Genomic DNA, 23,205 nt, shown 5'->3' with positions numbered 1-23,205 from the left:
TCCGGTTCACTCATTCCAGAACAAGCGTGGAGGAAGATGGCGTCGCAGAAGTCAGTGCCGAGTGATTTGTATAAATGCGTTTATTCCTTTTTAGTGAAAAATAAGTTTACCAAGGCGGCTCAACAGTTTTTGAAACAGACAAAAGTGGTAAGTGTCTCGTTGTATGTAATTGACAGTCCATGGTGAAAGAGCAGTGTGTACCCGGAGGACCTGCGAGTTTAGCAGGAGGTGCACACGAGGAGCCTTAAATTAACAGATATGTATTCACGTGGACAGATAGTAGTTTTTTTAAAGATCCATGGGACACAATGCTCTCTGTGTAGGGTAATTTTGCAAGCAAAAACACATATGTTTAACCCCAATGATATGCAAGTGTAAATACTACACCTAAATTCACTTTTTGTTCTAATATTCACAGAATGACCAGGATCCAAATGAGGAAAGCCTTGAAGAGATCTACACCTTCTGGGTGAAGTAAGTGAAGCATCAGCACGTTTACCCTTATAACCAATTTTCTCTGTCCAGAAGTTTAATCGCAATATTTTCTGTTGAGATCCCCCGAGTCTAAAAAACGCAAAGCACCTGGGGGACAGACTGAGACTGCAAATGGACCTTCTGCGAAGAAAATCAAACCCAGCGCTGAAAGCTCCAGTGAGTCAAGCAGTGAGGAAGAGGAGGCTACTTCTAAAGTTACAACTAAAGCAACTCCGACTGCTGGTATGATTTTATAATCAACTTAATAATTAACCATCATTACATGATCTGTCACAATAAACCTGTGAATTCACACAGCTAAGACTGTTCCTGCCAAAACTGCCCCAAAAGCAGCCTCTAGCAGCAGTGAGGACTCCAGTGATTCTGAGGAGGAAAAGGCACCTACAAAAGTAAGCTCTTAAAATCAAAGCATTGCAGTGGTTAAGGAAAATGTTATAAAATTGTGCTGTTTAGGTTCCTGCTACGAAAACCCCTGCTCCTGTAAAGGCTGTGCCAGCTCCTGCGGCTACTAATGCCAGAAAAAAAGACACAAGCTCCAGTAGTGAGGAGTCTGAGGACGAAGAGCCAGCTAAAACCGTAGTACAAAGTATGTTAAGTTGACTACTGCTCATTTGTGTGTGATTATGACATTTTAAGCGTGAATTATACTATGCGTTTAGAACCTAAAGGTCTAGCTGTTGCCCCCAAACCTGCTGCCACCAAGAAACAGAGCAGCAGTGAAGACAGTTCCTCAGATTCAGAAGATGACAAACCAACCAAGGTCTGTCATTAAAGAATAAAAGCATTTATCTTGTATATACTTTGGATTTGTTTTTCATCTTATTTGTTCCTCATTAGGCTCCTGTCAAACCTGCCCCAGTTAAAGCTGCGGCTGCTGCAGAATCAAGCAGCGAAGAGTCATCTGAAGACGAGGCTCCTCCCAGTAAAAAACCTAAAGCTGGTATGTGTCATTTTAAAATGAGATTGCGTTCATTTTGAAAACTAGACTCTGGTGTAAAACGGATGCTTTTGATTTGTAGGTGTTTACAGTGCAGTTCCACCTCCAACTTCAGTTAAGCCGACTACTGCTGCAAACAAGGTCCAGAAAGAGGCCACTGACAGCAGTGACGAGAGCAATGATGAAGATGAAGTAGCTAAACCCATAACAAAGGCCACTGCTGCCCCCAAACCTGCAGCAAAGAAGCAAGAATCCAACTCAGACAGTTCAGGTATGTTTTCCTTGTGTCCATTTGCGAATCTATGAGTCATCCTTCTTGTTTTTAAAGCCCCTTGACTATACCAATGCAAATCTTTAAAAAGCAAATGATGCTTTCAGATGAGGAGGAACAACCTGCAACTAAAACGGCAGCCAAAGCTACACCAAAAAAGCCAGCAGCAAAGCCTGCCATTCCTGTTGCTAAATCTGCTCCCGCAGCAGAGAGCAGCTCTGAATCAGACTCCTCTGAAGATGAGGAGGCAAAACCCGCTGCGACGAAGGCAAAACCAGCTGCGACAAAGGCAACAAAACCTGTCACTGCAGCTGCACCGACAGCTGAAGAGAGCAGCTCAGAGTCAGATTCTTCTGAAGATGAGCTGCCGGTTAAGGCTACGCCTGCAGCTAAAGCGGCTACGCCTGCAGCTAAAGCGGCTACGCCTGCAGCTAAAGCGGCGGCTACGCCTGCAGCTAAAGCGGCGGCTACGCCTGCAGCTAAAGCGGCGGCTACGCCTGCAGCTAAAGCGGCTACGCCTGCAGCTAAAGCGGCTACGCCTGCAGCTAAAGCGGCTACCCCTAAAGTGGCTACACCGGCAGCAAAGACTGCAGACAGCAGTTCTGATTCAGACTCCTCTTCTGAGGATGAAGAGCCGGCTAAGGCCAAAGCGGCTACCCCTAAAGCGGCTACTCCTAAAGCAGCCACCCCAAAAGTGGCTACACCGGCAGCAAAGACTGCAGACAGCAGTTCTGATTCAGACTCTTCTGAGGATGAAGAGCCGGCTAAGGCCAAAGCGGCAACACCTAAAGCGGCTACCCCTAAAGCAGCCACCCCAAAAGTGGCTACACCGGCAGCAAAGACTGCAGACAGCAGTTCTGATTCAGACTCTTCTGAGGATGAAGAGCCGGCTAAGGCCAAAGCGGCAACCCCTAAAGTGGCCAAAGCGGCTACTCCTAAAGCAGCCACCCCAAAAGTGGCTACACCGGCAGCAAAGACGGCAGAAAGCAGTTCTGATTCAGACTCTTCTGAGGATGAAGAGCCGGCTAAGGCCAAAGCGGCAACACCTAAAGCGGCCAAAGCGGCAACACCTAAAGCGGCCAAAGCGGCTACTCCTAAAGCAGCCACCCCAAAAGTGGCTACACCGGCAGCAAAGACTGCAGACAGCAGTTCTGATTCAGACTCTTCTGAGGATGAAGAGCCGGCTAAGGCCAAAGCGGCTACCCCTAAAGCGGCCAAAGCAGCAACACCTAAAGCGGCCAAAGCAGCCACCCCAAAAGTGGCTACACCGGCAGCAAAGACTGCAGACAGCAGTTCTGATTCAGACTCCTCTTCTGAGGATGAAGAGCCGGCTAAGGCCAAAGCGGCTACCCCTAAAGCGGCCAAAGCGGCTACTCCTAAAGCGGCCAAAGCAGCCACCCCAAAAGTGGCTACACCGGCAGCAAAGACTGCAGACAGCAGTTCTGATTCAGACTCCTCTTCTGAGGATGAAGAGCCGGCTAAGGCCAAAGCGGCTACCCCTAAAGCGGCCAAAGCGGCTACTCCTAAAGCAGCCACCCCAAAAGTGGCTACACCGACAGCAAAGACTGCAGAAAGCAGTTCTGATTCAGACTCTTCTGAGGATGAAGAGCCGGCTAAGGCCAAAGCGGCAACACCCAAAGCGGCTACTCCTAAAGCAGCCACCCCAAAAGTGGCTACACCGGCAGCAAAGACTGCAGAAAGCAGTTCTGATTCAGACTCTTCTGAGGCCAAAGCGGCAACACCTAAAGCGGCCAAAGCGGCAACACCTAAAGCGGCCAAAGCGGCTACTCCTAAAGCAGCCACCCCAAAAGTGGCTACACCGGCAGCAAAGACTGCAGACAGCAGTTCTGATTCAGACTCTTCTGAGGATGAAGAGCCGGCTAAGGCCAAAGCGGCAACACCTAAAGCGGCCAAAGCGGCTACTCCTAAAGCAGCAGCGACGGCAGAGAGTAGTTCTGACTCAGACTCATCCTCTGAAGAAGAAGAACCCGCCAAATCCAAACCTGTGACTCCTGCTGCTAAAGTGACTCCGGCCAAAGCGCAGGAGAGCAGCTCTGACAGTGACAGCTCTGACTCAGAAACTGAAGCAGCAAAACCTCCAGCAAAGAAGGCCCCTGCAGCTCCTGCATCAGGTAAAAAGGCTGCCCCTGTGAAGAAGGCCAAGGAGAGCAGCTCCGAGTCAGACAGCTCGGACACAGACGCCGAGACCAAGAAGACCCCTGTAAAGTCTGCTGTGACAAACGGCAAAACGGTGAAGCCCAAAGCGACAGCTGTCGCCAAAGCTAAAGAGAGCAGCAGCTCCTCAGACAGTTCAGAGGAAGAGGAGGCGGCACCAAAAGCAGCCACCGCCCCCACCACTCCCACAGCCAATGGTAAGCTTGTACTAATGTAAGGCACTCTTAAGCTTGATCTCAGGTCTTAAACATGGATCGCTGCTTCTCATTATTCAGGTACCAACAGCAAAAGGAAAAAGGATGAAGAGGAGTCATCAGAAGAGGAAGAGGAAACCGAAATAAAAACTCCCCAAAACAAGAAGGCAATAACGACAACACCCCAGACATTTCCAAAAGCCAACAAAAAAGTATGTATTCTTCCTTAACTGTCTTGACACACACACAGGAACAGTGAAGCTAATCGTCCATGTAACAATTAGTTATTCGCTGCCTGCTACTCAGTTTATATGGAAAGTAACCAATATTTTGTTATAGTCTTCCAACGTACCTTTCCGTAGAATAAAGGACGATGAAGTTGAAGTGGATCCTCGGTTGGCAGACAACTCTTTTGATGCAAAGGTGAGTGGAGGCGGTTATTGGTATCGTTTTAGAGCTTGGAAACACATTTGATTGTAATTGTCGCTTCCTTCCAGCATGGATCCAATGGAGACTGGGGTCAAAAGGCTAATAACGTCTTGAGGTTCACCAAAGGAAAATCATTTCGACATGAGAAAACTAAAAAGAAGAGGGGAAGTTACTGCGGCGGTGCCATTTCAACATCAGTCAATTCAATTAAGTTTGACAGCGACTGAGGATATTTTACAGCTACTTTTCCCTGTCCATGAAACCGGATGAGCCACACCATGTGTACCACTGATGAACTTTGATATACAAAGTCCTTTGGACAGTAATACTCGAAAATCATTCTCATTTATAGCCACTAGGTGGCTGCAAGCCATCTATAAAACTGAAAAGTTGTTCTGTGACATTTGTATCAGTGACAGAAATGCAATGTTTGTTTTCCCTTGGAGGTCTAATTTCAATGGTTCATGTGGATGCTTTGTTTGCCCAGTCATTATTCTACATCTTTGTGTTGGGTGTGATACAGGTAATGAAAGTTAGTTTTTTACTGTATTTATTTGAAGGTTTTAGTTTCACTCTGAGCATCCTAATGTTTTTGTTCCAATGTCATCAGTGATGTAGAACTTCACAATAATGAGAGCCATTCTTGTCATTTATATTCTGTTTGTAATTTTATCTATGTAATTAAAGAAAGTGGGTGAAAACTTCAAAATCTGAATCAAAAGGTTTACTGCCATGAAATAATTATAACCCATCTGTGACTTTTGGTATTTCATATTGTTCTGCTTCAGACAAATGAACCTTAAGTGTGGAGTAAAGGAAATAAGATTTAAATGATCAGATTGAGCAATTAAATGGAACTTAAAGGAATGTCCAATATTTAACAGAAGTTAGGCTTTGTAAGCTTTTGTCTGTTTTATTTTGCTCCATCTGTGTGGCCCATAGAAGTTAAAATACTCCCATTTCACTTATGTGTGGAACAAGTGCTGCTGTGCTCTAGTGCAATGTGCAGTAATGTTGCTTTAAAAAGGGCAATTTCCGTACATTGGCTTTGTATATAAATAATGTATATAAAAGAACTGCTGATCTACGATGGTTGGAAGTAGGACGATGCACAATTAGAAAAAAAACTGGTTTCATGCAAGTTATTTTCAGTTGGATCCTCGGTTGTATCTTTGGTCTTCGTGTCCTTTCCACAAAAAGTACAGAGCTATTCTAATGTGTTAAAGGTGTCACAGCGAGACGCCTCAAACCCGCAGGTTCAACTCAGATCGATTCAATTAAATGTCAATAAGTTTGTGTCGTTTTATGGCGGACTCAGTGTTGCATTACACTCTCATGACGCCACCACTAGATGGCGTCATTGTGTCGCTGCTCGAAGGACCATGGTCACGTTACCCACGTGGTCACACACGAGGTTACACTAGTGTTACTGGAAATGCAGCAAGTATTAAACAGATTTATAATTAACAAGTAAATTGGAATATTGCTATTGTTTTGTTGCTGCAGGGTTTGGCAAGAGTTAAGGGCGTTTATCAGAACTGGATGCGTGTCTCTGGTTGAAGAAATAATTGTATTACTATTTAATCAGCAACAGCCTTTATGGTGTATGATGAGCTGAGAGTGAAATGCTTATTAACTCCGTGTCGGACCAACTTTAACGAGCTTTTCTTTTGTTTTCTTCCCGACTTTCCATCGTTGGAAACAACAGTACAACGTCCAGTGAGGGTTCCTGTGTGGGTTCCAGCGAAGGTTCTAGTGTGGGTTCCTGTGTGGGTTCCAGCGAAGGTTCTAGTGTGGGTTCTAGTGTGGGTTCCAGCGAAGGTTCTAGTGTGGGTTCTAGTGTGGGTTCCTGTGTGGGCTCCAGTGAGGGTTCCAGCGTGGGTTCCAGTGAGGGTTCTAGTGAGGGTTCCAGCGTGGGTTCCAGTGAGGGTTCTAGTGAGGGTTCCTGTGTGGGTTCCAGTGAGGGTTCTAGTGAGGGTTCCTGTGTGGGTTCCAGTGAGGGTTCCAGCGTGGGTTCCAGTGAGGGTTCTAGTGAGGGTTCCTGTGTGGGTTCCTGCGTGGGTTCCAGTGAAGGTTCCTGTGTGGGCTCCCAGCGTGGGTTCCAGTGAGGGTTCAAGCATGAGTTTCAGTGTGGGTTCCAGTGTGGGTTCCTGTGTGGGTTCCAGCGTGGGTTCCAGCGTGGGCTCCAGCGTGGGCTCCAGTGAGGGTTCCAGCGTGGGTTCCAGTGAGGGTTCCTGTGTGGGTTCCTGCGAGGGCTCCCAGCGTGGGTTCCTGTGTGGGTTCAAGTGTGGGTTCCAGCGTGGGTTCCTGTGTGGGTTCAAGTGTGGGTTCCAGCGTGGGTTCCAGCGTGGGCTCCAGTGAGGGTTCCAGTGAGGGTTCCTGTGTGTGTTCCAGTGTGGGTTCAAGGGTGAGTTCCAGTGTGGGTTCAAGGGTGAGTTCCAGTGTGGGTTCCAGCGTGGGTTCAAGTGTGGGTTCCAGCGTGGGTTCCAGCGTGGGTTCAAGTGTGGGTTCCAGCGTGGGTTCCAGCGTGGGTTCCAGCGTGGGTTCCAGCGTGGGTTCCTGCGCTGTTTAGTTCCTATGTGTCGACTTCATGTCATGGTCTTGGAGTGGCTCTACTTGTGTCCACGAGCACAATACAATGGCTAATCCCTGTTGTAGATTCAAAATGTAATTACTGAAAAGTATTTGTGTACAAATTATGTATTTAAAGTACCACTTATAAGTTCATGTCCATGTAAGTAAGTCTTCTGGAACCACTGCAGCACACGAGGCTGCTGGACAATCTTTTAATGTTTGGCCCCAGCTGAGGACTCCCATCCGCCCATTTCAATCAGACAGAACTGCTGACAGCTCAGACTTGAACGTTACTACACCACACTCAGGGCAAGAGCACGCGAGATGCTAAAAATGGGAGCAATATTTTACTCTCCGTGACAAATGTCAACCTCAGTGTGCTATAAATTAGTCTTGCTAATTACCCCGTGCTTTTTTCAGCATCCTGTAGAGACTAACGTGACAGGACAACAAATCATGTCTGCAGTCAGGCGGAGCAGCGAGGCATGTGGCCACGCAGAAATAAAAGATGACCCAAAGGGAGACGCACAGGATACTCTAAAAAACATATTTACTGAAGCCTCTTTAACATACATCTCACATATCTTAAGTGTTTAGTGTGCATTAATAAACAGAACATACATACAAATTCTGAAAAAGCAAAAAAAAAAAACTTGGAGCAGGAATAGACCAGGACCAACACAAGTCCACATTCAGACTAAACTGTGTAGAACAGATATTCTGCAGAACATACACAGGTGAAACTGAATTGAGTCAGTGTAATTTGATTAAATGATAAAATAAATGTTTTGTTTAATTGGTGTAATCCCTCATTCGTCCAGGAGTGATCATTGTAGAAAAAGATTCAGTTGTATCATCTAGACTGTGTTTAAGAAAAGCAAGACTAATCAGGTAGTCATCAGTGATGGGGGAGATGCAGCCAGGCTACATTAGGTTATTCTATGGCCCATTACAGGGTAAACAAAGGAGATTAGTTTCAGGTGAAACAAAAACAGGACTGGCTATTATCAGGAGGCTCCACCCAGTGGGCAGGGCTTAATCAGAGTAGTACAAGTATCCGAGTTCTCAGACAAGATCCACAGATTGAGGATGACTCTTGGATGAGAGTCCAGATTACTTAAACTGAATGTTTTGTTGAGTGTTACAAATAAACTTCTCCCAAACTAAAAATGTGAATACCCATGTGACAAAAGTTGTCAAACCTTTGGTAAATCAATAGTCAAAGCACACCATAAAGCAGGTGAATTGCCGTGGTGATTTGTGGGGAAACGTATATGTTACGTTAATTTAAATACATTTATATTCTGCTTGAGTTATATTTGTTTATATTTTAAAATCTTTTTTTTTCTTTTCTCTTTTGATACATTTTAAATATACAAAGACTCTTGCGTAGAAGCCAGAAACCCCCTCTGACTTGAATATTGCCTCCGCATGCTTGAATAGCTTGTATTGCACATGCTTATGTTAAAGTCGTCCCCCTTTAGCACATAACAGGTTCTTTAAATCATGTTTTAAAACATCCTTGGAGCTGAATGGTATCACAGAGTCCAGTTGCTGTGTCAGCTCCTGTGTCGTTATGTCTTTGGTGAGGCAAAGTCCCAGGCCGTGTCCTGAGCACACTTCCACATGGCCCGGACCAGTCGAGTGAAGCCCATGTCTTTGGGTTTCTCCAGCCCACGCATCAGCCGCTGCTTCATGATGGCGATGAACTCCTTGTTACTGAGCTCTCCGTTCCCTGAGAAGGACAGACGGGGATGAAATGATGAAATATTAGGGAGAAAGACTGTAATGAGACGAGCTGAGGAAGTGCTGATTTCAGTCACGAGTTTGACAAGTAATTCGATTCCGCAAGATATTGGGGAAAATGTCAAGTGGCAGTAAAATTATGATTTGGATTTGAAGACTCCTTAGGCTACTGTAGTTTGGATTTGGTGCCAATTTTAAACTTTTATCCTTATCATTTAAAAATAAACAGATTTAGAATTTACGCCAGACTACATCATTAAGACCAATGACATCATTAAGACGTTCTCTCTGGATCTTCCCTCTCTTCTGTATCTTTCTGTTCTATATATCGTTTAAAAACAGTTGGAGCGGTGTTAATTCAGGAGCACTGTACAGCCCGAAAAGTACGGGTAGAAGTAGAGTAGCTGTCCAGATTAACAATGCATAGATATAATGTATATATTATTCCTGATGAAAGTTCTGATTTATACGCCGTGATAAAAAATTCAGTCGGAGGGTTATAATGGTCATTACGTTGTTTCATTTTTGGGGTTTAAATAACTTCTTACTTGTAAATACCAATACAAGTTTTGCTTTTATACATTTTTGAGTTTGTAACTTTAGTTTTTTATTGTTTTCCGTCTCTAAAATGTGCTGTATAAATATAGTGGATTTGGATTTAGGTTCACAATATTTAATTAGACTTGGACACACTCGACAAACTTTATTGACCCATGACGAGGAAGCTTATCTATTCTAGAAAGAGCTTTAAAGAAATAAAATAAAAACTTGAACAATTGTGACTTTATACACATCAAACCGCAAAAGTGACCGATAGAGCTTCTGTCGATATACAATAAATGCGAGATGGTCATCACTTACCATCGCAGTCAAACAGAGCGAACACCACGTCGCACACGTGATCCGACAGCTCCACTTTGGCCACGGTCCGCGCCACCTGCTTCATGGTCACTGGGAAAAACACACAAACGTAGGAAATGAGGGAAGCGCAGAGGAGCTTTAGCGCGAGTGGGCCCCGAGTCACAGAAGCTAATGCAGTGTGCGCGGATCGATAGCTGGGAGACCGATGTGATGGACACAGAGAAAAGACAGGATTGTGATGAGGAACGAGGGGGAGGGACAGCGAGACGGCGACTGACCCAAAAAGGACTTTATCACTTCATCGGTCACCTGAATAATTGGTGGTTTATTGTTCATTTGCTCTTCGGTCAATCAAGAAACTCAATAAACGCCAAAAGAAATGCCACAGCGTAAAAATTGGTCCGATTGGATGAGGTTTACCGTGCGTTTTAGCAGTGAATATCACACTTAAAAGCTTGTGCCGAGGGAGAACCGGGACCCGCTTTCAGAAAGGACAAAGAGGCTCATTACGGCGGCAGTGATTAATCGTAACAAACGTAATTCGATAATTGTAATCGTTTCCTGGACTTTACGGACTCTAAAACACAAGCCAAAAAAACTTTTAAAACAAAGACGGCGGCAGGAGTAAACAGAAATGTATGAAAGAGAATAATACGTTTTGATCATAAATTCTACACCTAGAAGCCTTCAGTCATCGTATTTCAACCTTCATTTGATCCGTCAGTGAATAATCATTTGACATAATCTGAAAACTACGCTACACAATTATGTCTGCAGAGTGTTTCAGATATTTCACGAGAATAAACAATAAAAGCAGACAAATATAACGGCTAAAATAACAATATCGTTCTCAGTCCCCACCGGCACGACTGAGCGATGGATTTCAAAGGCCAAAGAAAAACGCATCGAGCCCAGAATAAAGTCAAAAACAAAAAGAGCTTCGTGCAAAAATTCATCCAAAATGTAGGAGACGGGAAAAGTGTATGGAGAGGCAGGAAACGGTCTGCAGCCCAGCCCACCCTTTAGTACACAGTCACACAGACACAGTCACACAGACACAGACACACAGACGGACAGACGGACGGACAGACAGACAGACAGACAGACAGACAGACAGACAGACAGACAGACAGACAGACAGACAGACAGACAGACAGACAGACAGACAGACAGACAGACAGACAGACAGACAGACAGACAGACAGACAGACAGACAGACAGACAGACAGACAGACAGACAGCTCAATGAACGCTCGTCATTTCAGACTTGTCTGAAATGACTTTGAATAAAGCTGGGAAACCTGATTAGACACCCTTTGGCACATCGTTAAAATCCACAAGCATTCAATTTAGTTTTTGCACAGTTTTAGAACAGCCAATCAGAGCGCTCCTTTCAGCTCTTATTTCCTGGTTGAGAAATAGAAGAACTATTAACTATTATACACAAAGTCACAAAGTACTACTTTTACAATATTCTCTTTGGGGAAAAGCTAAAAGTTACAATTTTACAATAGTTTTAAAATTGCTGGATTATAGTGTTTTGTTTGTTTTACTAAATGCGTTACTATTTTGTGTGTATTTGCAAATTATATCCTCTTATAATTCCATGAAACAATTAGAACATGCAAATATTTTTCCCTATTGTGATCATATTTACATTGTGAATCATGTATTGTGCATCGTATTGAATCGTGAGGAACCCCGACTTCAAGCCCCAATACAGGGTTACAGTTAAGATTAGGGGTTAGGGTTAAGATTAGGGGTTAGGGTTAAGATTAGGGGTTAGGGTTAAGATTAGGGGTTAGGGTTAAGAGTAGGGGTTGGGGTTAAGAGTAGGGGTTGGGGTTAAGAGTAGGGGTTGGGGTTAAGAGTAGGGGTTAGGGTTAAGAGTAGGGGTTGGGGTTAAGAGTAGGGGTTGGGGTTAAGAGTAGGGGTTGGGGTTAAGAGTAGGGGTTGGGGTTAAGAGTAGGGGTTAGGGTTAAGAGTAGGGGTTGGGGTTAAGAGTAGGGGTTGGGGTTAAGAGTAGGGGTTAGGGTTAAGAGTAGGGGTTAGGGTTAAGAGTAGGGGTTGGGGTTAAGAGTAGGGGTTGGGGTTAAGAGTAGGGGTTGGGGTTAAGAGTAGGGGTTAGGGTTAAGAGTAGGGGTTGGGGTTAAGAGTAGGGGTTGGGGTTAAGAGTAGGGGTTAGGGTTAAGAGTAGGGGTTGGGGTTAAGAGTAGGGGTTAGGGTTAAGAGAAGGGGTTGGGGTTAAGAGTAGGGGTTGGGGTTAAGAGTAGGGGTTAGGGTTAAGAGTAGGGGTTAGGGTTAAGAGTAGGGGTTGGGGTTAAGAGTAGGGGTTGGGGTTAAGAGTAGGGGTTGGGGTTAAGAGTAGGGGTTAGGGTTAAAAGTAGGGGTTAGGGTTAAGAGAAGGGGTTAGGGTTAAGAGTAGGGGTTAGGGTTAAGAGTAGGGGTTGGGGTTAAGAGTAGGGGTTGGGGTTAAGAGTAGGGGTTGGGGTTAAGAGTAGGGGTTAGGGGTTAGGGTTAAGAGTAGGGGTTAGGGGTTAGGGTTAAGAGTAGGGGTTAGGGGTTAGGGTTAAGAGTAGGGGTTAGGGTTAAGAGTAGGGGTTGGGGTTAAGAGTAGGGGTTGGGGTTAAGAGTAGGGGTTAGGGTTAAGAGAAGGGGTTAGGGTTAAGAGTAGGGGTTAGGGTTAAGAGAAGGGGTTAGGGTTAAGAGTAGGGGTTGGGGTTAAGAGTAGGGGTTGGGGTTAAGAGTAGGGGTTGGGGTTAAGAGTAGGGGTTAGGGTTAAGAGTAGGGGTTAGGGTTAAGAGTAGGGGCTGGGGTTAAGAGTAGGGGTTGGGGTTAAGAGTAGGGGTTGGGGTTAAGAGTAGGGGTTAGGGTTAAGAGTAGGGGTTAGGGTTAAGAGAAGGGGTTAGGGTTAAGAGTAGGGGTTGGGGTTAAGAGTAGGGGTTGGGGTTAAGAGTAGGGGTTGGGGTTAAGAGTAGGGGTTAGGGGTTAAGAGTAGGGGGTGGGGTTAAGAGTAGGGGTTAGGGTTAAGAGTAGGGGTTGGGGTTAAGAGTAGGGGTTGGGGTTAAGAGTAGGGGTTAGGGTTAAGAGTAGGGGTTAGGGTTAAGAGTAGGGGTTAGGGTTAAGAGTATGGGTTTGGGTTAAGAGTAGGGGTTGGGGTTAAGAGTAGGGGTTAGGGTTAAGAGTAGGGGTTGGGGTTAAGAGTATGGGTTGGGGTTAAGAGTAGGGGTTAGGGTTAAGAGTAGGGGCTAGGGTTAAGAGTAGGGGTTAGGGTTAAGAGTAGGGGTTAGGGTTAAGAGTAGGGGTTAGGGTTAAGAGTAGGGGTTAGGGTTAAGAGTAGGGGTTGGGGTTAAGAGTAGGGGTTAGGGGTTAGGGTTAAGAGTAGGGGTTAGGGGTTAGGGTTAAGAGTAGGGGTTAGGGTTAAGAGTAGGGGTTAGGGTTAAGAGTAGGGGTTAGGGTTAAGAGTAGGGGTTAGGGTTAAGAGAAGGGGTTAGGGTTAAGAGTAGGGGTTGGGGTTAAGAGTAGGGGTTAGGGGTTAGGGTTAAGATTAGGGGTTAGGGGTTAGGGTTAAGATTAGGGGTTAGGGTTAAGAGTAGGGGCTAGGGTTAAGAGTAGGGGTTAGGGTTAAGAGTAGGGGTTAGGGTTAAGAGTAGGGGTTAGGGTTAAGAGTAGGGGTTAGGGTTAAGAGTAGGGGTTAGGGTTAAGAGTAGGGGCTAGGGTTAAGAGTAGGGGCTAGGGTTAAGAGTAGGGGTTGGGGTTAAGAGTAGGGGTTGGGGTTAAGAGTAGGGGTTAGGGTTAAGAGTAGGGGTTAGGGTTAAGAGTAGGGGCTAGGGTTAAGAGTAGGGGTTGGGGTTAAGAGTAGGGGTTGGGGTTAAGAGTAGGGGTTAGGGTTAAGAGTAGGGGTTAGGGTTAAGAGTAGGGGTTGGGGTTAAGAGTAGGGGTTGGGGTTAAGAGTAGGGGTTAGGGTTAAGAGTAGGGGTTAGGGTTAAGAGTAGGGGTTAGGGTTAAGAGTAGGGGCTAGGGTTAAGAGTAGGGGTTGGGGTTAAGAGTAGGGGTTAGGGTTAAGAGTAGGGGTTAGGGTTAAGAGTAGGGGTTAGGGTCATACATTAAACTTCCATTAATTTCCTGGAGACTGATCCTAACCTTAATCATAATAACTAATTGCCTAACCTCAACTTGAATCCTGGCATTAACCGGAATGAATCCATATCTCAAATTTTATTTAATTTAATTTAATTGTTGACCTTATATTGAAGGATTTACCACATGCAGAGCTGATTTCTGGTCCCCACAGAGCACGAGTGGACAGGAAGTGACTGAACACATTTCCGTCCCTAAAATGAGCTCGTTATGGTTTAAACATGAAGCTCTGCAGCAGCTCACAGGCGACTCCACGAGCAGCTGCTTCACAACTAATGAATCGACACTACATGGGGACCCACCGCAATTAATTCATGTTAAGCCATTAACACATGGCTAATGATTAAACTTCCCTTTCGATTTTGTCAGTTTGGTGAAAAACTAGAGGATGGGATTTAACCACGAAGGTTTAATTTATTTTCGGATGCATTTAGTGGACTTAATTAATTCTGTTAATGCTGATCCTCATCTTGCCAATAGTTCCATTCTCTTTTTAAAGCATTATGTTCAAAGTAAAAGTCAAAATTACCACTGTGTTGAATCAGAAGGTAGATGACTTAGTGACTTCATGAAAAAGTTACAAATGCCAAATTGAAATATCCAAAACATGTATTTGAAACCGGGCCATTGAAAAGTGGAGGTGAAATGACTACAGTTCACGTTCATTGCTTAGGGACTATTGACACTTTAAAACTCATTGGAAACAGAGGGAAAACCGCTTTTAAATGTCTCTGACCTTGCTATATTGTCTTCTAAATCGAGAGTGTCGCAGCTTTGGGAGGCGCTGGTCGCTGGCCGTGTCTAAAGCGATACTGTGCGCATGTGTCAGAGGGCTTCAGTGTCTCGCCCTGGAGCCTACAATATGAACAGACTGAGAGGGGAACGACGTGCTCTCCTCCTCCAGGGCCCCTCCCGAGATCAGACAGTCGATACAGAGATGAAAAATGGTTGAGCTGGAACTGGGAGCAAATCCAGGGGGTGAAAAAAGAGACGTGTGCTTTAACTGGGGCTGGTGTTAACAGCTCTCACAGACGGGACGGGACAAAGGCAGAGGCGACGAGAGGAGGGACCGGGACCAATTATTAAGGAGACAGAGATGGGAAAGGTCAAATGTAGCCAGTGTTCAGTTCAGATCAGAGATGGCTGGGTTCCACATACTTTTCTGCTGCACTAAACTTGCACAGTCCAGGTATAATCTTCTCAAGTGCTCAAGAAAAGCATGTGCAACTGGTCAAATGTTGTTGGATGTGAAAATGGATTCAGATTATTAGGCCATAATTAATTATACTTGGTTATGATATGTAGAAATCACCATTTGCATCTTGTTTACAGTATTTTTTTTAACTGTATTTTGTCCAGAGGTAAACATAAATCCGAGGTTCTAACAGATTATATATTTGTATTTGTCTGTAGTTATGTAATTATCTGGTTGCAATATTTGTTTTACTTTATTAGCAGAAGTAGGAAGAGCACTGAAAATGTGAACTCAAGTAAAAGTACTCCATTAGTACAAAATAGTGGTGTCAATTTTGTACTTAAGTATAAAGTGCATGTGAAAAATCCTACTCAAAGTACTAGTTACTTTGTTTACTTAATGTTAGTGATATTTTAGATCAGTTTTTGTTTTTTTTACCAAACTTGGTAACTTTAAAACTGCGATCCACATACTCTCTGAGTTCTGGCCATGCTGTGCTGTTTTGGGTGTATGAGGAGGAGCAGATGCAGCCGTGCTTTGGGGCCACTGGGACTTGTGCTGAACTCGCTCCAAGGATTCTATATGTAGCTAATTACAAGTACGTGTTTTAAAATCTACTCAAAGAAGTACAATTACCCAAAAAATGTACTCAAAGTATTTGTAGTTTACTGTCCACTCATGCTTCATCTTAAGAATACAATCATTTGGCCTTAACCACAGAGAGAGAGTCTTTTTGGCCTTTTTGGCCCTTCTGACAGGCTCGTACCTTTATCTATGGAGGCTCCTGCCATGTGGTAAAAGCTCAGCGCTGTGTCCACGTCGTTCACGTTCTTGAGGAATGTGAAGAAGTTCTCCACTTCCTCAAATGTGATGCCCTGTTGAGAAAAAAGAAAACATAACTATTTTATTATTCTTTGCAAACACAATTTTTGATGGAACAAAAACAATCTAGGACAAAGGCATAAAACTGAAACACAGTATTTCTGCAGCTTGTGTTGCTATGCGGAATTCTGAGAAATCAGCCAAAGATTGTCATGACACAAAATCCTACTGCAGCAATGCCTTATGGGAAGGCAGCACTGTGGAGAGACAGAAATGGCAGAGGGACGTGGGCAGCAGCTTTGAGCACACATGGATGAGCAGTGCAACCAGACGGACCCAAGCGCACACGTCCTCTCAGACAGAGAACACAGAGCAGCTGGTCTCACACAGTAAATAACACGTCTTGTCATTTCGGCCACAGGTAACTGTCCGTGCGAGACACAAACAGCCAGTGGTGATGAAGTGAGATCATTAGAAAGACTCATTTCACAACTGTATGACAAATGCACAGCCAAAATCCACATCAACTGTAAAACATTTCCTTTTTATTTTCCATTTTTAAAAACATACTGTAACTATTGTTGTCATTTATTTACAGTATTCTTTACATTTTCCTTTTATCGGCTTAGCTATGGAGTATGTGTCTGCATGTGTGTCATTAATAAAGATGTATTTAATGCATGAAAACGTATATACAACATGTCTTTAAAATGCAGCTGGTGAAACACAGCGCGTTGAACATTGTTACAAAATTCTACATGAGAGAATAAAAGATATCAAACTAAATGAGACCATTGTAGTGTTTAATTCCATGCCTGGAGGAGAATGTTTCATTGTTTTCTCTTATTCGGGTCTAATAGCTGCACTTAAGCAGCCTTGAAAGCCCATCCAAAGCAGTGGCTGACATCAGACGAGGTTAACAAACTCCACTGAAATAGGGCGACAACACCTTGGGGACACGAGGGAGAGCTTTAGTTCAGTGATAGTGAGGATCAAAAGTGCAGAGTTGATACGCAAACTGGAAAAAGGGAATTTCGAGTTGGTTGTGAATCACTGAATTTGAATGTTGCGTTTTCCCAGCAGAGCTACCCTTCACTCGCCTTTGAAGGTGTGAAACGTTTGTATGAAATGCTCGGATAAAGGGTAAAAGTTCAGTTCAGGTCAAACCATCAGTGGAAGTTGGGTGCACCAGATGTTTTTATTGATAATATGAGTAAAGGGCAACACCAGGCCGAAAGCCGACATGGGATAACCTTAGAGGAGCCGGCTTTAGTCAAGTAAAAGGCGAGACAGCGAGATGCAGAGCTCAAAGGCAAACACAAACATATGGCCTCGCTTGTGTTTGTCCCAAATATAAACGGAGGAAAGGAATGGAGAGAGTCAGAGATACAAATGTCCTCCTCACTGATGAATCCAGCACTATTTTCAACCAAAGCACCCTCTGTCACAACACTTTTAGTCAAGATTAGTCAACAAGCCCCTGCTTAGAGCACTCAGTAAAGAGCAGTAATGTCTTTAGAAATATCAGTGGTAAAATCTGAAAAGGGGGCAGATAACATAAGATTACTCTTCTTTCTGCTCCTTTTCATTCATTCTTTGTGTAACTGTTTGTCACTGATAATGTATTTTATATCTTATGATAACAAAAAAGATGTTTCATTTTCAATCCCTCCATTTTAGCTTGTTTGATGTCAAGAGTTGCAGTTAGAAAAGGTCAGCACTTGGGAAGCTTCTGTAGATTACGTGCATACATTTTAATCATGTAAAGTTATAGATTAAAGGTGATTCAATTCTTTATGGTCACAATTGTGTGAAAATCTATATAATGAAAGAGTAAACTAACCAAAAAACAAAAATATAATATTAATTCTCATGACCTTTGTGACTGAATAGCAGTTACCTCTGAACAAGCACGGTCGGACACACAACCCAGAGTCTATTCTGAGCACTATATGTGCCGTTGCATCCATGTGACACTTTGATTTACCTGTGCATCTTTAAACATCTTCTTCAATCCCTTTTGCATCAGCTTGAGTTTACGAGACTGGACTCCACTGTAGGCCAGCAGCATGCCCCCGAACTGTCGCTCTGTGATTCTGCCATCCATCGGGTCGTTCCTCTCAAACTGTAGCAGAGAGAGAGAAGCGCATAAGAGCAGGCGCTATGCAACAAGGGCGAACAAATTAATAGAAAGACGGAGATTGGAAACAGTAAATAATAGAGTCAGGCTTCAAGTTGAATTATGCATGTGACTGTTGTGGCTGACATAAAATCTCTACGTGGCTGTGCTTTACTATGTAGCAGCGGAGCATGTCTTAACAGCAATGCGCCTCGGCCTGTGTCAGGTCAATTCTGTCGATTTATATCTGAGGGTGAGACAGTCAGCTACAGCTCACTCCCCCTTTTAACGTTAATACAGCCGCCGGTTATTATGTGGCGCTGTCCCAATACTACCATTTCACACTCGATTTTGATACGAAAGAAGAGACTAATTACAGGGGTGTTTCCGTATAGTTTGTTTAAGGTTTTTCACCAGCTCTGCATTCATGAATGTCTAAGTGTGTTGATGCTACAATGATCATATAAAAAACGCTACTTTTTGTACAATAGAATGCAAACTTCAACATAAAATAATAATATTACCATGTGGCCTCACACTAGTGCTGCTACAGATCAAGACAATTATATAATTATTCAGGAAAGGTCCACTTTTGTCGTGTTTATAAGATATTTTGCCGCATTGATACTCTAAGTGTTTTGATAGTAGTTTTAGTATTGATAAGCATCTGGGTATTGACTTTTTTAAAAACCCTATAATAGTCAAACAATTCTGAATTGCAATCTATAGAAGGCACAGACTCCCTGAATAATAAACCAATAAGTACATTATTGTGCACTGGTTTGCCCCCTGGCCTTCCAAGTAATATTGTGTTGCCTTAAAAGGTTTCATGGAAAAAGTCCAACATGATATCTCTGTTTTTCATCGTTTTAATCTCCATGAGTTCAGATGGGAGTTTGTTACGAGGAGAAAAGAAAGGAAAAAAATATCAAAAAGGACTGAAAAACATAAATCAATGAGAGCACAAAACTCTGAGGAGAGAAAAGTTTCTCATGCGTCACAAATAAACTAATCCTATTGGTTGGCTCTGTTTGAGTTGGATTCGAGGCGCTGTGGAGGGCGTGGTGACCTGACTCACTCTTCAAAGTATTGGAGAAGTGTGTATTCTGATATGCAGGCAACTAAAATGTGTGTTCATATTAGTCTTTGTCTTTATGATTTTAATGCATCTTTTTTCCTGTTGTGTGAAGCACTGAATTGCCTTGTGTACGAATTGTGCTGTACAAATAAACTTGTCTTGCTTTTCCTATTAGACTAATATTGCTCATTTAAAACAGACTGTACAGTATTTGTGCATTGTCAGTATCCTAAAATATGTAAAAACTGAGACTGTTACTCTGTTATATTGAGCATATCTTGTAATTTTATTTTACCAATACAAACCCAGACTAACACTTCACGATACTAAAAATCCTCTTGCACTTACAGCTGTACATCGCGCACATCACTACTTCGATAAACACCCGTGTCATCCTGGTGAAGAAAGTGGCTGCATTTCCTCAATTTATTTCGACTCATTAGGAGTTGTAAGATGAAGGGAAATGCTCGGGTGAGCTGCAGTCTCAGCAATTACAGAGCCAGAAGAGAGGACAGGAAGCGAGACGGATATATACATAAAAAAAATAGCTTTATTTATTTTTAAACCGTGTCAAGATCACCCATGGACCCATAATCAAAGAGCTTATAATTACAAAGAGAATGTGGACGTCACATGTTCAGACTCCACATCTATTCTTAGAGCGGCTCGTGGCATTTTCGGAGTGTAAGTTAAGCGCTGTGCATGCTAATGACTTCAATAACTATGTGCTAGAAATGAAAACCATTGAGTGCTTTCAAGTGACGAGTAGTGGGAGTGTGAAGTCTGGTCACAACACTCAGACTGACAGAAGAGCTGGGAGAGGGGTCTGACAAAGCATTTCAGCGTTATGATATGAGCCGTCTTTTGTTATCCTTCCTTTCGCAGCAAATCCTTTTTTCCAATTCAGATTTGAAAATGTATAGATTACAGTAGGTAATCACATTTTGATTTTCCGGTAATTATCAAAATTGAATAAGCTAGAATGTCCACAGTAAACATTCAATTATGATGTCATGACCTCTACAAACATGTTCTGAAATGCTCAGGAAGCTTGTAATAGTCTTCGCTCAAACTTTAACGCTCTAGGATGTGTTTAAATTCTGCATTTGAATGGAATCCTGATTTATAGAGGTAATGAGTGGGTCCAGCTCCACTGTCTATCTGCAAATTGAGGCACGTCCGAGGGAGTCTGATCTCTCCTTCACTGTGGAACTCCGCCAGGTTTCTACTTTGTCCCAAACAGTTTTTCCTGGCCGAGAAGGAAGATCTGAGGACAGGGGAGCTTGGGACATTTGTCTAAGGACACGGGATGCTGGGACATTGCCAAGTCCCTATAAACATTGTTTATCACAACATCTGTTTTTCACTGTCGCCCCTCGAGGCAACTGCTGTTGTGATTTTGGGCGTTACAAAAATCAAATAAATTGAATTGAACTGAATTGAGGAGTCATCTGGAGTCTTCTGAAAGTCAATAAGGTGTAATTGTCTATTTACAGCACTATCCTCACACTTTGGGGAGAGGGAGCCTGCCAATCAAATGCTAATCAGATACTTTATAGTGGTGCATCTGTTAGACCACAGTGGGATTGTCCAGAAACAAGTCTGACAGTGAAACAAAGGCACGGCAGTATCGGGATATGACCATAGGAGTTTTACTCTGGTGTTGAGGGGGGCAATCTTTGAATCCACCAAAATTGCCAAGTCTGCTTGTTTATAGCACCCTTGGGCTTCTATTTTTGCTCCAGAGAGGCACGTAAATATAAGTTACAAATCTAATATAATAATCCAATTGTATGGTGACATTTTAAACATGACTAATACAGTGGGAACAGAACTACATAAAACTATAGGAGAAGAAGACTGGGGGATAGCCTCGACACTGGTGAATACATCGTGTAGTAGGCTTCATTTCATTTTATTTATCGTCATTCATCACTATATCAAAAATGAATGCAAATATAATTGATAGTTGTAATGGATGTAAAATGTCTCCAGCTAATATGTTTCGCATGCTGTGGACTTGTCTGCATCTGCAGAACGATAACACTTTGGAGTCCCTAAACATTAGGACAACACCATGTGCCAAAATAAAAACCCCTGTCAAACATGCTGCATCAGGCCCCCCAAATGTTTATTATTATTATTATTAATTTCCAATCGATAGATCGATAGATCAATATATATGTATATATGTAAAACAACAGCTAGCAACATTTCATATCAGAAATCAAATCAACTCCATATTTCTGTTCCTGCTGCTGATGCATGAATATTTTCTTTCACCTGCAGCAGATTTAATAATAATAATAATAATATAACTATATATAAAGCTATTTATTTCTTATATTCTTTATTGTTTTATTTTTTCCATTATGTATGAGCGTTGAAATTCGGCCAGTGGTCCAAAAGTAGTTTGACACTCCTGCTCTAGCAACTTGTCAATCGCCTGTAGAATCTTGGTCAAGACGATTAGCTTTGTTTAAATATATTAAGTTAAAAAGGAAGACCAGAGTAGTTTGGGAAACGCTGTCCAGACACAAGGAGATTTCTGACCTCAAGTTTGAGCACATCATGCTGCAGTTTCCTCTGAAACTCCAGGAAGCTGCCGATGGTGAGTTTGCCTTTCAGATCCTCTCCAAAGAAGTAAGTGGTGAGCGCCGAGCTGCAGCCGGCCGTCTTCAGCGTGTTTCCTGTGGTGGAGCGGTCCCGGTGCCTCATGCCCATACTGGTCTGAGAGCGGATTATACTTTGCACCTGCAGCACACACAAAAACATCAGAGAAAGTAATGCAGTCTAATGGCTGAACTAGCTTTTTAAAGTTTAATATAATAGTTGTTGTAAAATAGTTAAAGGTGCACTGGAACGTTTCACAGTCTGGACTTAAACTTATTCAATTAATGAAGTGTTTTTATTGCTCAAAAACACTTGTAAAACGAACACTCTCCACAGATCTGACCTGTAACTTGGACTGGTGACGTTACCTGCTTGTCTCCATGTAGATAAATAATTTTGATACCAAACTGTGAAGACAAGCAGGTGGCAGACCTCATCTTCATCACATATTGTATAATTTTACTTATCATACATGAAATATCATGAAAAGATGAAATAAATTCATGTTGCAAATTAATTTGATTAAACTTTTCAAACACAATGAAGTGGTTTAGAAAAGCTTGAAAATTATCCTGGCACTCACAAAGTATGAGCCGCAGAGAGGAAGTACAAGAAAGGACAAGCAAACATGTTTTGACCCGGAGGTCTGACCTGACACAGTTTTATCCTGTTTCCAAGAGCTACCGCTCTACTCTTTTCACTGATTGGAACACCAGCAGCAAACACATTCTTGTTTTGTCTGTGCACTGAAATGGTTTGTTTTGTAAAACGCATAAAAAAGCAATTGTTCAGTGGCTAGAACATAAACCTGCTCAAACTCCTCCAGGTCCACTTCTCCATCACCGTTGAGGTCGAACATCTTGAAGGCGATCTCAAAGTTCCTCTGGGGAGCTGCAGAGATGGACAGATTCAAAGACAATGCAGCTAAATCAATAACACATTTAGATGAAGTCATGCGTCACTGCAGAAACTACTGGCAATGACAAACACTGACTCAGTCGACACTTCAGCCTCTCGATATTGTAAACACGATGAACTGTTAGTCACTCCCTACGTCAGTCAATCACTACCGTGAATCATCCATTTCAATTCCATTCATGTCTTTCTATTCACAGAGATAGGGTTACAATGTTGTTTGTTTTCATTGTAGATTCGAGCTAAAATGTCCCATTTTAAACTTGTCCAGGAGCTTAAACATCTGGGAGACTGAAATCTGAACCAATCCAAGAATCCCATGTTTCTAGAGCTCTAAACTTTAAGGCTCTGGCTTTTAAACGTTACTTAAATACTTTTCTGCAAGTTGGTATTTCAAACAATAATTTCAAATTGCACTGGTTCTCAATTTGAGGTAAGAGTATAATTTGGAGTATAGTGACTTCTTCAAATGTTATCCAGCGTCTAATCAAATACATTTTGAAGTATAGACTACTGCTTATTGCTGTTAGAGCTGGGTTGAAATAATCGATTTTCCGATTTTTAATCGATTTGCATATTAATGACCGATTATCGATTCGTACGTCCAAAGATCGATTTTTTAAAAAAAAAATTTAAATTAA

At 42.9% G+C, this 23,205-nt stretch overlaps 2 protein-coding genes across 4 annotated transcripts in view; one reads left to right on the top strand and one right to left on the bottom strand.

Moving 5' to 3' along the window:
* Positions 1 to 5: 5 nt before the first annotated feature.
* nolc1 (nucleolar and coiled-body phosphoprotein 1) lies at positions 6 to 5,210 on the top strand. 2 transcript variants are annotated; one of them, XM_072436917.1, is made up of 12 exons: positions 6 to 147; positions 419 to 474; positions 554 to 717; positions 793 to 884; positions 949 to 1,081; positions 1,155 to 1,255; positions 1,333 to 1,435; positions 1,515 to 1,703; positions 1,811 to 4,075; positions 4,154 to 4,284; positions 4,435 to 4,495; positions 4,570 to 5,210. In XM_072436917.1, exons 1-11 carry the CDS (start codon positions 37 to 39, stop codon positions 4,447 to 4,449), a joined length of 3,360 nt encoding a protein of 1,119 aa, XP_072293018.1. In that variant the 5' UTR covers positions 6 to 36; the 3' UTR covers positions 4,450 to 4,495; positions 4,570 to 5,210. The 2 variants fall into 2 exon arrangements, with proteins under 2 accessions (XP_072293018.1, XP_072293017.1); XM_072436916.1 differs by having other exon boundaries at positions 4,412 to 4,495.
* A 2,398-nt stretch (positions 5,211 to 7,608) lies between these two features.
* micu1 (mitochondrial calcium uptake 1) overlaps positions 7,609 to 23,205 on the bottom strand; it is a 41,801-nt gene continuing 26,204 nt past the window's right edge. For both annotated transcript variants that reach the window (XM_072437428.1, XM_072437429.1), the window contains 6 exons: positions 22,458 to 22,540; positions 21,590 to 21,790; positions 17,827 to 17,964; positions 15,784 to 15,892; positions 9,683 to 9,772; positions 7,609 to 8,810 (listed from right to left, as the gene is read on the bottom strand). In XM_072437428.1, coding sequence (XP_072293529.1) covers positions 8,650 to 8,810; positions 9,683 to 9,772; positions 15,784 to 15,892; positions 17,827 to 17,964; positions 21,590 to 21,790; positions 22,458 to 22,540 — 782 coding nt within the window. In that variant the 3' untranslated portion in view covers positions 7,609 to 8,649. The remainder of the gene's footprint in view (positions 8,811 to 9,682; positions 9,773 to 15,783; positions 15,893 to 17,826; positions 17,965 to 21,589; positions 21,791 to 22,457; positions 22,541 to 23,205) is intronic.

Source organism: Eucyclogobius newberryi, unplaced genomic scaffold (assembly GCF_026437365.1).
Source record: "Eucyclogobius newberryi isolate DKJ021-1_F unplaced genomic scaffold, fEucNew1.0.hap1 SCAF_8, whole genome shotgun sequence".
Lineage (NCBI taxonomy): Eukaryota > Metazoa > Chordata > Actinopteri > Gobiiformes > Gobiidae > Eucyclogobius > Eucyclogobius newberryi.
Note: the sequence above shows the minus strand (reverse complement) of the source record. Positions and strands in the feature narration are given on the sequence as shown.

Coding starts and splice junctions, on each gene's coding strand:
- nolc1 (XM_072436916.1), top strand. CDS start 37: ATGGCGTCGCAGAAGTCAGTGCCGAGTGATTTGTATAAATGCGTTTAT. Junction 718..792: donor TAAAGCAACTCCGACTGCTG/GTATGATTTTAT, acceptor GAATTCACACAG/CTAAGACTGTTCCTGCCAAA. Junction 4,496..4,569: donor ACAACTCTTTTGATGCAAAG/GTGAGTGGAGGC, acceptor GCTTCCTTCCAG/CATGGATCCAATGGAGACTG.